This window comes from Pipistrellus hanaki (genome assembly GCF_964339955.1).
Source record: "Pipistrellus hanaki genome assembly, chromosome: 13".
Taxonomy (NCBI): domain Eukaryota; kingdom Metazoa; phylum Chordata; class Mammalia; order Chiroptera; family Vespertilionidae; genus Pipistrellus; species Pipistrellus hanaki.
In genome coordinates this window covers 34,173,045-34,186,919 of record NC_140515.1, presented here as the reverse complement: position 1 = coordinate 34,186,919, position 13,875 = coordinate 34,173,045, and the positions used below count along the sequence as shown (strand labels likewise).

At 36.7% G+C, this 13,875-nt stretch overlaps 1 protein-coding gene across 3 annotated transcripts in view; it reads left to right on the top strand.

The window, feature by feature from the left end:
* The window catches only part of PPP2R3A (protein phosphatase 2 regulatory subunit B''alpha), a 99,858-nt gene that overhangs the window by 23,930 nt on the left and 62,053 nt on the right, over positions 1 to 13,875 (top strand). For 2 of the 3 annotated variants that reach the window (XM_084901762.1, XM_084901761.1), the window contains exon 3: positions 2,408 to 4,844. In XM_084901762.1, the coding sequence (XP_084757888.1) occupies positions 2,856 to 4,844 (1,989 nt within the window). In that variant the 5' untranslated portion in view covers positions 2,408 to 2,855. Of the gene's footprint in view, positions 1 to 2,407; positions 4,845 to 10,995; positions 11,478 to 13,875 lie in introns of those variants that run through there. The other variant, XM_084901763.1, reaches the window with a different exon arrangement.

The following is a 13,875-nucleotide window of genomic DNA, read 5'->3' as shown; positions in this document are numbered from 1 at the left end:
GTTACAGTGTCTCCTGGGTCTTTTAAAGATGCAGTTTACATTCTTAATTTTGTACTTACTGTTTGGAGGAGACCTTAAAACGGTAAAATCCATATTATATGTTTTCAAATTCAGCAATACCAAACACACAAGGTCTTTTCATATCTCTGTGCCTTTATGGATTTTTTTTTTTTTTAACAAGGTCCAGTTTAATCCCTCTTCACCTAGGAAGGCTCTTTCAAAATTCAGTCTTATACCATATTCTTGTCTGCTGCTTCTGTCCCTTTGTTTCACAACAAATCCATTTCATCAGCAATGGCCATATAGCAGTTTACTATGGAGTAATATCAGGAACCACTGGGAAGTACTTGTTAGAGTAATCATGGATTGCTTAAAGTGGAAGTGCTAGTAAGAGTTGAATGGACTCTGGAAGTTGCACATGAGCCACATAGGCAGAAGTTTGGAAAATAGACCCTGACCCTTTGAGAAGATAATTCCTATAATTGCCATGTTCTAGTCTTTTGTCCCATAGCACTATTCTTCTTTGGCTTCTTTGTATTTTTACTTAAGAATTACTGGGCACTTCCTTTACTATGGAACTTCTTTCTACTTCAGCTTCACACATCCCGCATGTATCTAGTTTAATGAGTCATCAAGGAAGTGGAGGATGAAACATAGCAACAAAGTTAAGACACTGAAGGACAAGAAGAATGAGGGTAACCTACCTAAAGAAAACCACACAGAAAGAAATAAGGAATATTGTTGGAATAAAACTAAATAAGACAACAGTAATTACAATAGTGTAAGGTTGGCACAAAAACAGAGTAATCATTGGATCCAAAAAGCCAGGAAATATACTCTAACCAGTATAAGAATTCAGCAAAAGAAAGGGTTCTTCATGAATTAATTGCATTAATTGAATCTGTATTTACTAAATCTCTAATGCCTAAATCAGCAATAGACAATTTACCAAAGAAGAAAGAGAGTAAGCAAAACAGTTTTCTAGATTGAAAAAGTAAAAATGAAAGCAGTGAAGTTCTTTTTCATTATTAAATGGGTAAAAGCTTTATTGTTGAAACATCACTACTATTGATGGTGCATTGATGCTATTGATCTCCTTCTTGACTGTCATCATCTCCTTTCTGTCATTGCCTTATTGCATCATTCTTGATACAGTAGTATCTCACACTCTGTCCCTCCGCATACCATTTGAAATACGTACTAAACATCTCCATTGTTATTCTCCTGGTCCAACTCCCCTCGTCTTCTTGCCTAATTTATTGTAATAAACCCTCACTTTTCCCCCTGCTTCTTATCTTGCTCCTCTACAATCTCCCCTGAACACGATATCCAAAATTACCAATTTAAAATGTAAGCCTGTTCATGTCATTCCTCTGCTCACTAGTCATCAGTTGTTACCGCGCTTGCTCGGAATAAAGCCCAATTCCTCACAGTAATCTACAGACACTGTATTTTTTAGATTCCCACCTTTCCTTTCTGACCTCATCTCCCACACTGCCCTCCTTGCTTTCTCTGCTCCAGTCATTTTAGTAAATCAAGCATGTTCCCACCTCAGGGCCTTTGCACTTAATGGTTAATCTGCCTGATATGATTTAACCCAAAATACCTCCTCTCTTCTTTCAGGTCTCTGTTAACGAGTCAGTGAGGTTTTCCCTTACTGCCTATATAACACAGCATCCTCCCTTCCTTTCTAAACCCTTTGCCCCACTTCCTTTTTCTCCATAGCACATCGTACCATCGAAGTTACATGTTTAAGCTCCATATTCATAGCATTTAGCAAGTGCCTGGCACTCAATATTTATTGACTGAGTGAATACATTGATACATTGATTGAACCTTTTTGGAAAGCGACTACAACATAATTTACAAGGCCCCCCCCCCCCTTTTTTTTTTTTTTAAGTAAGAGAACAATTAAATAAGTTTTATTCTCTTGATGGTGAGAGAGAGAAAGGGATCCTGCATATGGCAGGATTTGAGAATCTGGGATCAAGAATAGTAATGAGGTTTTGTTTGTTTTTCTTTCTTAGTAAGAAAAGAGAGGATGTTGGGAGAATAATTTCCAAGTATAGAGGAAGTTTTAGATCAAATAAAAGTATTTGTGTTGTCAAACAAGTACTTTGATGGAAGTACTTGTTAGTATCATGTAAAGTGGTAAGGAGTGTGGGATAAGAAATACCAACTGGGAGGCAATTGTAACAAGGCAAAGTTGAGGTAATAACTTCTGTAGGTAGTAAGGAGTGTAAGGTTTGATGAAATAAAGGCATGAATCAAAGATCAGCAGTCAGTGATAATGGCAAAAAATAAGGCTTGATAATTAACTACATAAGGGATGCGAAGAAGAGGAAATAAAAGGTTCTCTTGGTATTACAATATATTTTCTTTTAATTATTTTCTTTTTTCTTTTTAGGTTTCTTCTCATTCACAGAAAAATGGATCATTTAAACTTTTGGAGGACTCAATTATCACAACACTTCTATACTACCAACTAAGATTTATGACAATAAATTTATGACTACAAATTTCTGCATCATAGAATTACTGAAGAACAGTTAATATAAAAGGGATATTTTTTATAAAAATACTCCTATATCATGATATTACTAAATAAAACAAAAAAGCACAATTATTAAATTATTAGACTTGCTACTACAAGCACATATGTGCAATAGCTACTGTATCCTTACAGTTACCAAACCTCAAATTTGCATGGTTTCCTTTTGTGGGAAAGGTTTTTATAATTGCATGAAACCACTGAACATTATCAAATATATTTTCAGCTGAGTGTCATTTAGGAGAATTTACTTGAAACAAGTTCTAGAAAGTTTCAAGTCCCACCACTAAGTGGATTTAATATTATGGCAGCAACTTACAGACTTGTGGTTAGTACTGTGAACCACTACAGCAGTGTGGTGATAGACCGGCGTTTTGAGCAAGCTATACATTATTGCACTGGAACCTGTCACACCTTCGCACATGGAGGTGACTGCATTGTGGTACATCGCAGTGTCTGTGCAGACTTACACATCCCTGTGTCTCAGTTCAAAGATGTGGATCTGGACTCCGTGTTTCTACCCCACGAGAATGTGTTTTCCTCAACTGAGAGTGACTATCCCCACCAGGCCCTCGCAGGCATACCCAGGATCAAGAAAGGAACTACATTTCAGAATACCTGTAACTTAAAGGACATTGCAGGAGAAGCAATCAGTTTTGCCAGTGGGAAAATAAAAGAATTTTCCCTCGAAAAACTCAAAAACTCTAATCATGCAGCTTACAAAAAGGGAAGGAAAGTTAAGTCTGACTCATTTAATAGGAGGTCAGTTGATTTTGACTTGCTCTGTGGCCATTATAACAATGATGGGAACTCACCATCCTTTGGTTTACTCCGGAGTTCCTCAGTTGAGGAAAAATCTTTGTCCCATAGAAACTCACTTGATATGAACCTGACTTCGATGTTTCTTCACAACTTTGAAGAAGACCTGGTTACTCAGATTTTGGAAAAACATAAAATAGATAATTTTTCTTCTGGAACAGACATAAAGGTGTGCTTGGACATCTTGCTGAAATGCTCTGAGGATTTGAAAAAATGCACAGACATTATAAAACAATGCATAAAGAAAAAGTCAGGGAGTAGCATCAATGAAGGAAATGGGAATGATGCAGTTTCTAGCTCTGAAATTGTCTATATGAATGTAATGACCAGGTTAGCATCCTATCTGAAAAAGCTACCATTTGAACTTATGCAATCTGGGAATAATGAGGCTATAGATTTAACAGAACTGATCAGTAATATGCCTAGTTTACAACTGACTCCCTTCTCCCCAGTATTTGGCACTGAGCAGCCCCCTAAATATGAAGATGTTGTCCAGCTCTCGGCCCCTTACCCTGGACAGTTTCAAACTATAGAATTACGAGATGACAAGCAAAGTTCTAGGAAACCAGACACTGTAAAATCCATTACAAACAACTCTACAAATTCTTTATGTAACTTAGAGATAAATGATCCCGGAAATCTAAAAGATGTCCAGCTTCAGTCACGGTCATTAACCGAGAATGCTTTAGGAAATGTTTCTTCTGGTGACCTAATGGAAACCCTTTATATTGAAGAAGAGTCAGATGGAAAGAAAGCGGTAGGTAAAGGACAAAGGGCAGAGAATGGACTCAGTCAGGAATTGTTGAAGTTAAATGAAGATAGAGCAGAATTTTCAGACCATGGTAGTCATTTTAAAAAATATTCTGCCTCAGTACAAAATGAAATTGGTAAGATATTTGAGAAACCAGTAGTTAATCTACCTAAGGAAGATCTTAAGTCAAAAGTTCCTAAAGGTGAAGAGGAAGACCACAGAGATTTTATGAATTCTAACAGTAAGGAAGAGATAGATAAATTATTAATGGATTTGGAATCTTTTTCACAGAGAATGGAGACCTCTCTAAGAGAGCCACTTGCCAAAAGTAAAAACTCTAACTCTCTAAATAATCATGGTCAGTTGACTGATCAGCTCCCTGTAGACCTTGAGCCTAAATCTAAACTCTCTTCACCCATGGAAAAAGTCTCACCTTCCTGTCTAACAAGGATCATAGAAACCAATGGACACAAAATAGAGGAAGAGGATCGAGCCCTCTTACTGCGAATCCTGGAAAGCATTGAAGACTTTGCTCAAGAACTAGTTGAATGCAAATCAGGCAGAGGGAGCTTATCACAAGAAAAGGAAATGATGCAAATTCTACAGGAAACCTTGACAACTTCTTCCCAGGCCAATTTATCAGTATGTAGAAATCCTGATGGTGATAAAATGAAAGACACTACTTCCGTGGTTTTGATTCAGCAGACTCCAGAGGTAATCAAGGTAAGACCCAACAATTTTGAGTCCTGAACTATTTTAGTGTTTGTAAAATTTATAAACAAAAACTATTTTCGTTACCCATTCTCTGTTCTAAATTTCCTGCCCTACTCTAGGCATGCTCTCACTTGGTTCAGTGGGAAAAACTAAAAAAGCAAAGGCTATAAAATCAAGCGAACTGGTTTCAGCTGCCCTTCCCACACCCTTCATCTTCCTAACTCTGTGACCAAAGGAAACTTAGTCTTTTTTTTTTTTTTTAACTTAGTCTTAATATCCTCATTTACATATGGAAATAGTAAAGGATCATGATAATGTGTGAAGCACAGCCTAGGTGCCTTACACAAAGTGGGCATTTAATATTAGTACTCATCCTCCCCAGTCAGACAGTAGACCATTCATTACTACATGCCTGTGTAGACTATTAGGTGCAGTTTGGGGTACAAAAGAAAAGAAGACATGATTCTTGAAGAGCTTAAAATCTAATTGGAGAGCCCTGGCCAATACAGCTCAGGTAGTTATAGAGTCATCCTATGTTCCAAAAGGTTACAGAATGTTCACTGTGCTATTAGCAGTCAAGAGACATGTAAACCAACGTTACATGTTATTGGTAGGGCTTCTGGTAAACAGTCCATTAAGTCGTTACTTAATTGTAGTACATGCTGTAATATTCTAATAATTTCGCAAATACCTCCTGTTGTTCTTGTGGTGAGCCCACGTGTTGCGAGTATCTGCTTAAAATGCCTGTGATGTTCATCCTCTCCATGTGAGCAGTTTGTTTCTCCAGTATATTGCATATCACAGTAAAAAATTGATCTTTCGCAGTTCTCTCCTATTTTTCGTGTTAATGCAAAACCGTAAGCCTTGAATAGCAAGCACCATGGGACCCAAAGGAAATGCCACTAGTGATGCTGCAAGTGCACCCAAGAAGCAAAGAAAAGTCATGACGTTGCAAGAAAAGTTGAATTGCTTCATATGTCCCGGAGATTGAGGTCTGCAAGCTATTGTTACCTGCCATTTCAAGATAAATGAATCCAGTCTGAGGACCCTTGTAGAAGAAAAGGAAATGGATGAAGCTGTTGCTGCAGTTACACCAGCAGGCAAAAAGTCCTGCACTTTTGGTGAAATACCTTTCATCTCATATTGAAAATGCAGCTTTTATGTGTGTGCAGGGTTGCTATAAGAAAGGCATACCTGTATACTCTAATATGATTAGAGAAAAATCAAAGTCATTTTATGACAAAGCAAAAGGAAGGTAAAAGACCTAAAGCTGGAGAATTTAATGCTAGCAATGGATGGTTTGATTCTTTTATAAAGCAGTTTGCTTAAAAAATGTTAAGATAACAGGAGAATCAGCTTGTGCCAACCAAGAGACCGCAGACAAGTTCCCGGGTGCCATTAAGAAAAGCATTGAGGAGAAAGGATATCTGCCTGAACAGGTTTTAATGCAGACAAAAGTGCTCTATTCTGGGAGGGAAATGCCACAGAGGATATTTATTAGTAAGGAAGAGAAAGGAGCGCCAAGATTTAAGGCAGGAATGCATAGGTTAACTCTATTGTTTTGTGCAAATGCAGTGGGGTTTCTGATTAACTGTCCTTATCTGTAAAGCTGCTAACCCCGGAGCCTTAAAAGGAAAAGACAAACGCCAGCTGCCAGCTTTTTGGTTATACAACAGGAAAGGGTTGGACAGCAAGAATCCTTTTTCTGGACTGGTTCCATCAGTGCTTTGTCCCTAAAGTCAGGAAGTATCTTGCTAGTAGACTGCCTTTTAAAGTTCTTTTGCTATTGGCCATTGCCCTTGGCTACCCAAAACCCCATGAGTTCAACACCAAAGATATTGAAGTGGTCTGCTGCCCCAAACCAACGAATTCTGACTCATCCTCTGCATTTGGGGCTCATAAGGACCCTTAAACCTCATTACCACATGGTACTCTATGGAAAGGATTGGCAGTGCTAAGGAAGAGAACCCCATTAGAGAGAACATCATGGAAGTCTGGAAGAATTACACCATTGAAGATGCCACCATTGCTATACAAAAAGTAAAAGCCATCAAGTCCGAAACAATAAATTCCTTCTGGAGAAACTGCCGTGATGCTGTGCATGACTTCACAGGATTTACGGCAGGGCCGATCAAGGAAAGCATGACAGATTGTGGATGTGGCAAAGGTGGATGGAGAAGGGTTTCTGGATATGGATCTTGGAGAAATTCAAGAGCTCATAGACTGCATTCCAGAAGAATTTGCAGAAGACAACTTGATGGAGTTGAGTGTTTCTGAAACAGTGTCAGACTACGAGGAAGAAGACAGAAAACAGCCAGAAAACAGTTGATATCAGACAGTGAGGCAAAAGATTTCTGATTATTCAAGACTGCTTTTGGCTTTCACTATATAGACCCTTCTATGATACAGGCACTGAAACTAAAGCATATGGTGGAAGGAGGATTGGTACCTTATAGAAACATTTTTAGAGGAATGACAAAGCAAAATAGACAAAACTACAATATATTTCTGTAAAGTTACACCAAGTGTGCCTGCCCCTTCTACCTCTTCTACCTCTGCCACCCCTGAGATAGCAAGACCAGCCCTTCCTCTTCCCCCTCCTCCTTAACCTATTCAACATGAAAAAGACAAGGATGAAGTTTTTATTTTATTTTATTTTTTAATATATTTCATTGATTTTTTTTACAGAGAGGAAGGGAGAGAAATAGAGAGTTAGAAACATCGATGAGAGAGTCATCGATCAACTGCCTCTTGCACAGCCCCCACTGAGGATGTGCCCACAACCTAGGTACATGCCCTTGATCGGAATCGAACCCGGGACCCTTCAGTCTGTAGGCTGACGCCCTATCCACTGAGTCAAACCTGTTTCGGCGAAGTTTTTATTTTTTAATATATTTTTATTGATTTCAGAGAGGAAGGGAACGGGAGAGAGATAGAGAAATGATGAGAAAGAATCACTGATCAGCTGCACGCTCCCTAGTGGGGATTAAGCCCACAACCCAGGCACATGCCCTGGCTGGGAATTGAATCGTGACCTGTTTGATAGGACGATGCTCAACCACTGAGCAACACTGGCCTGGCAAGATGAAGATCTTTATGATTATCCAAGTCCACTAAATGAACACCAAATATTCACTCATGTCATAGTTATTAAATGTTTTGTTGTGTATACATGTATCTTCGTTGAAAATCTAATAACTACAGCAACAACTGTATGAGACATTTTTGTATTATCATCATCATTGCTTAAGTCACATGTGTCAAACACAAGGCCCGCGGGCCAAATCCAGCCCGCCAGGCCTTGCAATGTGGCCCGTACCGCGCTGTCATCACTGCACTCCGCTGTCAGTTTATGACATTGTCAGTTTATGACTGTTCAGTAAACCATTCGGCCCGCGATTTAGGCTGGATTTTAGATTTTGGCCCCTTCTCTGATTGAGTTCGACACCCCTAGCTTAAGTATTCATCATGGAGAACATCATGTGCAAGATTTGTATGGTAGTGGATAGTCTACATTAATAGGTATAAAGTGAGTAATATATTTAATATAAAATAAATGTGTTCATTTTCTAACTTTTATAACTTTGCTTTTAAAAAAATTATATTACTATACAGTATACCTCTCTCTAATAATTGGAGAAATTGGCTATCAACCTATCATTACAAGTAAGTGGTTTTTCTAGAAATAAACAATGTTTCCAATACTGTATTATGAATATGACTATAATATTTGCCATAAAATTTTATAACCATTTATTAGTATATATAGTCTATGCTGTTGTAAAACAATTGTATTGATTACAATAGGCTACCATAAAGCAATCATATTGCTGCTTCTTCATTATCGCACAAATCATCATCCCTGCTCCTAGAACATCTATCCCCAAGTTTTAGGAACCCTGAGAGGCAAAAATGAAAATACTAGATTTATGGGTTCTTTCTGTTATTAGTCATGGAATGTGTTCCTAACATTTGGAGGCAATTGAAGCAAGACACAGAAGTGCTTATTAGATCTGTTTTGCTGCAACCAGTGGAGTTACCAGTAAGCCTCAAGGATTAGGCCAGAAGCAAAGAAACTATAAACAAACACCACCACATGGCCTTTTCCCCCTACTCCAGTGTATCACTGTATAAGAGTAAAATAACATTAATAACACAAGGCAAGCTATTAATTAAACATTTTTTAAAAACACCAGGTTAGAGCCTAAAAGAGAAGGCTGTTAAAGTTTAGGATTAAGATTAATTAGCTTGTAATCATTTTCTTCTCAAAGCTTATTTACAACGATATTTTAAACAAAGTCTATAATTCCATGTTATTCACTTTTTAATCTACTCTAACAGTTAGAGCCAAGATGTGAAAGGCTTTTTAAAATTGAGATATAATTCACATAGTATACAATTTACCCTTTTAAAGTACACAATTTTTTGGTTTCTAGAATTTTCAACAAGATCATGCAATCATCAGCACTATGTAATTCCAAAATATTTTCACCACCTCTACCTTCAAACCTGTATTTATTAGCAGTCACTTCTCCTTAGCCCCTGGCAACCACTAATCTACTTTCTCAGGAAGGGAAAGTTACCCCCTGACGCCACAGGTTGGTGTTGGGAAGAAGAGGGTGTGCTTTGATTGAAAAAGCATTAATTACATCATAAGCCAAAAGTCCTAGTGGCATTCACAACAATATTCTTTGTTGTTTCAATTTGGAGGTAAACAATGCAGGAGGAAAATAGATTTCTAGGCAAAAATGTAAGGAAAAAACCAGGAAAGCTACCTAGCTCAAAGAGTAGTGAACATTTAAGCCCAGTGAGAGAAAATTGGAGGGGGACAGAGGGTGATGGAGGGGCCCATTGAAGCATTAGCCAGTGGTTTTCATTGTAATCCTCTTTCAACCATATTGGAAGCTTTCAGGTAAGATTTTGTTGGAGTGGAGAATTACATACCTTAAAAAGGAAAAAGAAATTTAAAACCTTAGGTTTAAACATATAAGCCAGGTGTACACATTATAAAGTGTTGTCAGAATGTCTTGAAAGGAAATCAAGAGAGAAAAAAACTAAAGTTGTAGGAAGCAATTGAACTTAATTCCTTCTAAATTAGACAAATATTCAATAGAAGGGAGTTGTGAGATGTTTTGGGTTTGGGGGTTTACTTGGTAATGCTACTTGGTTTATATTTTCTGGAAGTAGAAAATAAATATTGACTGAATAATGTGGTTGATCAAAAATAAATATTGAAGTCTAAATGTTAAACATGAGAGAGTACTTAAAGAGCCACTTGTAAATAACTACGAGGAAGAACTTTAATATATGATAAAATAGCCAAAACCGGTTTGGCTCAGTGGATAGAGCATCGGCCAGTGCACTGAGGGGTCCCGGGTTCGATTCCGGTCAGGGGCATGTATCTTGGTTGCTGGCACATCCCCAGTAGGGGGTGTGCAGGAGGCAGCTGGTAGATGTTTCTAACTCTCTATCCCTCTCCCTTCCTCTCTGTAAAAAATCAATAAAATATATTTTTTAAAAATATATATATAATAGAATATTTTAAAAATCAAATTATTTTTTTAAAGCCCATTGAAGGGGAAAACAGCCACAAATTAAAAATGTAGTATGTCATTGCTATTTGATCAGCTTTTGTACCTTAATGGTAGCCAAAGTGCACTCACTTTTATGTATTGAAAGTTGCTTTCTTATGGCATCAACTGTTCCACTTTCCTAACTAACACTTTGACAATATATTTTCAAATATATCCTGATCTAGAATCACTTCCAAAAGTATTTGTTATGGTTAACATAGTCTTCTGCAAACACACAAAAAGGACTTGATTTTTAGATCTGACACCAACAAATATTTTCATATGTTACCATTTGAGAATGAAATTTTTCTCCATATTTTGACTGGATTTAACGAGCGAGTTTTGGATATTTGCTTTCCTTCAAATAAGAAATAAGCTATTCTTAAAATAATAGTTTCAAGTTTGAAGGTCAGCTTGTTTATTTTTATAAAATATTAAATAGCAAAATCAAAAGTGTTCTTTCTCTTCTGATTTGAGGAGAAACTATTTGAATTGACACCTCACACACTCTGGGTTTAAGAAGTTAGCATTATCTGAGAAGTCGCTATTTTTAGGCCCACTGTAATGTTTCTAAGTTTGGCGCTCAGAGTAGTGGGTGCTTCCTTTCCCATAAGGCTCTGTATTCTCACCAGGTGCAGGTCAATTTGACATAAAGCTACCTACGAGGAGCAACAGGCCCATTACAGGCGTATTTCTAACTTGGAAATTATGAGCAGGAATTGGGATCCACAGGCTGTATTTGGGAACCAGCTGCATGTCAGTACAAGCATGGATTGTGGTCTCTGGAGGCTGGGAGAGCACAATGCTTGAGCTTAATTTCTTTGGAAGATAAGAAGAAAAAAATACCTTTCTACCTGACAAGATTGACAGCGTATTAAATCTGATTATCTTCAGAAGTGTGTTGGACAGTTGCTAAGTAAACATCCACTTTTCAAAGATGATGATCAAGGAAACATCTCTACGAAGGGACCCGGATTTAAGGGGAGAGTTAGCTTTTCTGGCAAGGGGCTGTGATTTTGTTCTCCCGTCACGTTTTAAGAAGCGGCTAAAGGCATTTCAGCAGACACAGGTTTGAAACTTGTGTGTTTCTTTTAAAATATTTTCATTACTAATAAAACCACCCAATGAACTAACTTACAAATAATTTTACAGCTCACTTGTTATTAGATCAAGGAATTAATCTGTGTCCTCTATTCAGCTATTTACAGAAAGCTATTTGTAGAGAGATTCCAACAGGTTTAAAAATAGACCTTCTGGACCTGAGTACAGTACTCACATTTTTCTCTGTAGAGGGAATCCAGTTTTAGAGACAATAAATACAACTTAACACGTATTTTACAATTTAGGTTGGGTTTGGGGGGGGAGAATTTTCTGTGTTAAAAGTCCTGTTTGTACTTTGAATCAACAGACTATGTTTGAATTAACATACATCTGTAATGAAATTTTTTAAGTATAGATCCTGTTAATCCTTTTCTTCTTTGAAGGAAGAACTAGTTTTATATTTAGACAATTGTGTGTATGAAATTTTCCCTTTTAAATATTAACATCACTTTTATTAAAGTGTAATAAAGGGTGGCAATTAACTTCTGGGTGGTGAAAGAATGTCCTCCCTCAGCAAGCTGTGAGATTGAATCATTTCTGCCCGCAATGACTACTTTGCCGAGCCCTTGCTAACCGGCTTACACTGGTAAGGCCAGCACCTCCCCAAACAAGTATCTAATACTGACTACAGTACAAATCAAGGGCCATACAACTGATGACCATCCAGAACCCAGCAACAAGCCATAGTTTCATAGTTATTCTGACCCAGAGTAATTTCAAATTATTTGATTGGACCATATTATTTGATTGGAAGGTGTTTTTTAATAGCTTAAAAATGATCAAATATTGGAAATGCTACAGTAGTATAATAGTATAAGGATACTATTCAGAAGGAATCTCTAAATGATACTGTGTTTATAAAGGGAAAGACTGAAATGGAGTATGAGATACTTTTACCCAGCTCACTCTGTTTTAGTGCTGTTCCTAGATTTGAGTGAAACAGTTTTATTCTAAGTGAACAAATGCTAAACTTGCTGGTAAATCTGGCAAAATTTATATTACTGTGTTTTGTTTTATAGTGCTTGTAAAGTCAGTTTTATTAAACTACATTAAAGTTTAAATTCAATGGAAAGTAAATTGATAACAACCAAAAGTTCACAATATGCATTCTTTAAATTTTCCCTTTTAAATATTAACATCACTATTATTAAATGTGTATCAACCAATGAATTAATAAATAGTTGCCTATCAGTGAATTGCTCTGTGTTAGGAGATACACTTAAGGAAAGTAAAACAGACTATTATATAATCAAATATTTCCATTCAAATAAAAACTTTGACAGATAGCCAGGGTTTGTTCTGAATGTCACTTATTTCTGTCAGAGCAAAAGTACAGAGTCAACATTGAAGGCTTTCCTTTAAACCTTCCCCACTAGCATGTGTTCATTAGACTATTGGGTTTCACCCTCACTGGCACCAGTGGTCTTAATCCTACAGTCATAACTGTTCTGGATGTCACACTTGGGAAACATTTTGGAGAAACAAATAATTTTGATGATTTGTATGCTTGCCTCACAAATCTTTTTTAGCATAGAATAATAGAAAGGAAATAACACTAATATAAATAACCTAGATAAAGACCTGAAGAATTATATGCCTTATTTTAGAAGTTTAAGAACAATTTTTATTATCATTTACTCAAGACTATATAACATTTGCAGATTTAGCACTAAGTTAGAAATGTTTAGTACTTAGAATAGATTATCAGTTAAATCAAAAGTGGTTTGTAAACTAAATTCTTTATAAATGTGATTATTTTATTTATTATTGAATCTGCAGAATCATGCCAGGTTATGTTTAATCTTTTAAGATTACCACCCTTAAGCTTAAATAAGGACATATCATACCCAGCACTCTTTTGAACCTTTTACCTGTGTAATTTCCTTGCTTTTTACTCCTGTAATTTCCTTTAATCCTCACAATAACCCCCTAAGAAGTAAGGATTTTAATCTGTTTTATTGCTGAAATTCCTAGTAATCCATCACTGTTTTCTGTTAAGTTTTTCAGCTTTCCTTGGTACCACTTCCCTCTATGCAATTTCTTCCTAGACCTCTACTTTCCATAGCTGACATCCTGGTACTGCAGCAGTGGTGTGGTGTGACCAACTGGCCTTCATAGCCCCAGTATATGAGTAGACTTCACTCATATATTATAATATATGAGTAGACTTCACTCTTTGTATTAATGTCAGTTATTAACATGAGAAATGGGTCATGTATAACAAAAATAGGAGATTCAATCACATTCATGTATTTATGTGAATGAATCTTCCTATAATACTCATATATTTCAAAGGTAGCAAAGATTTTTGTCCTGAATCTAAATATCATGTATAAGCCCTATGTCAAAAGGAAATATGATAGATT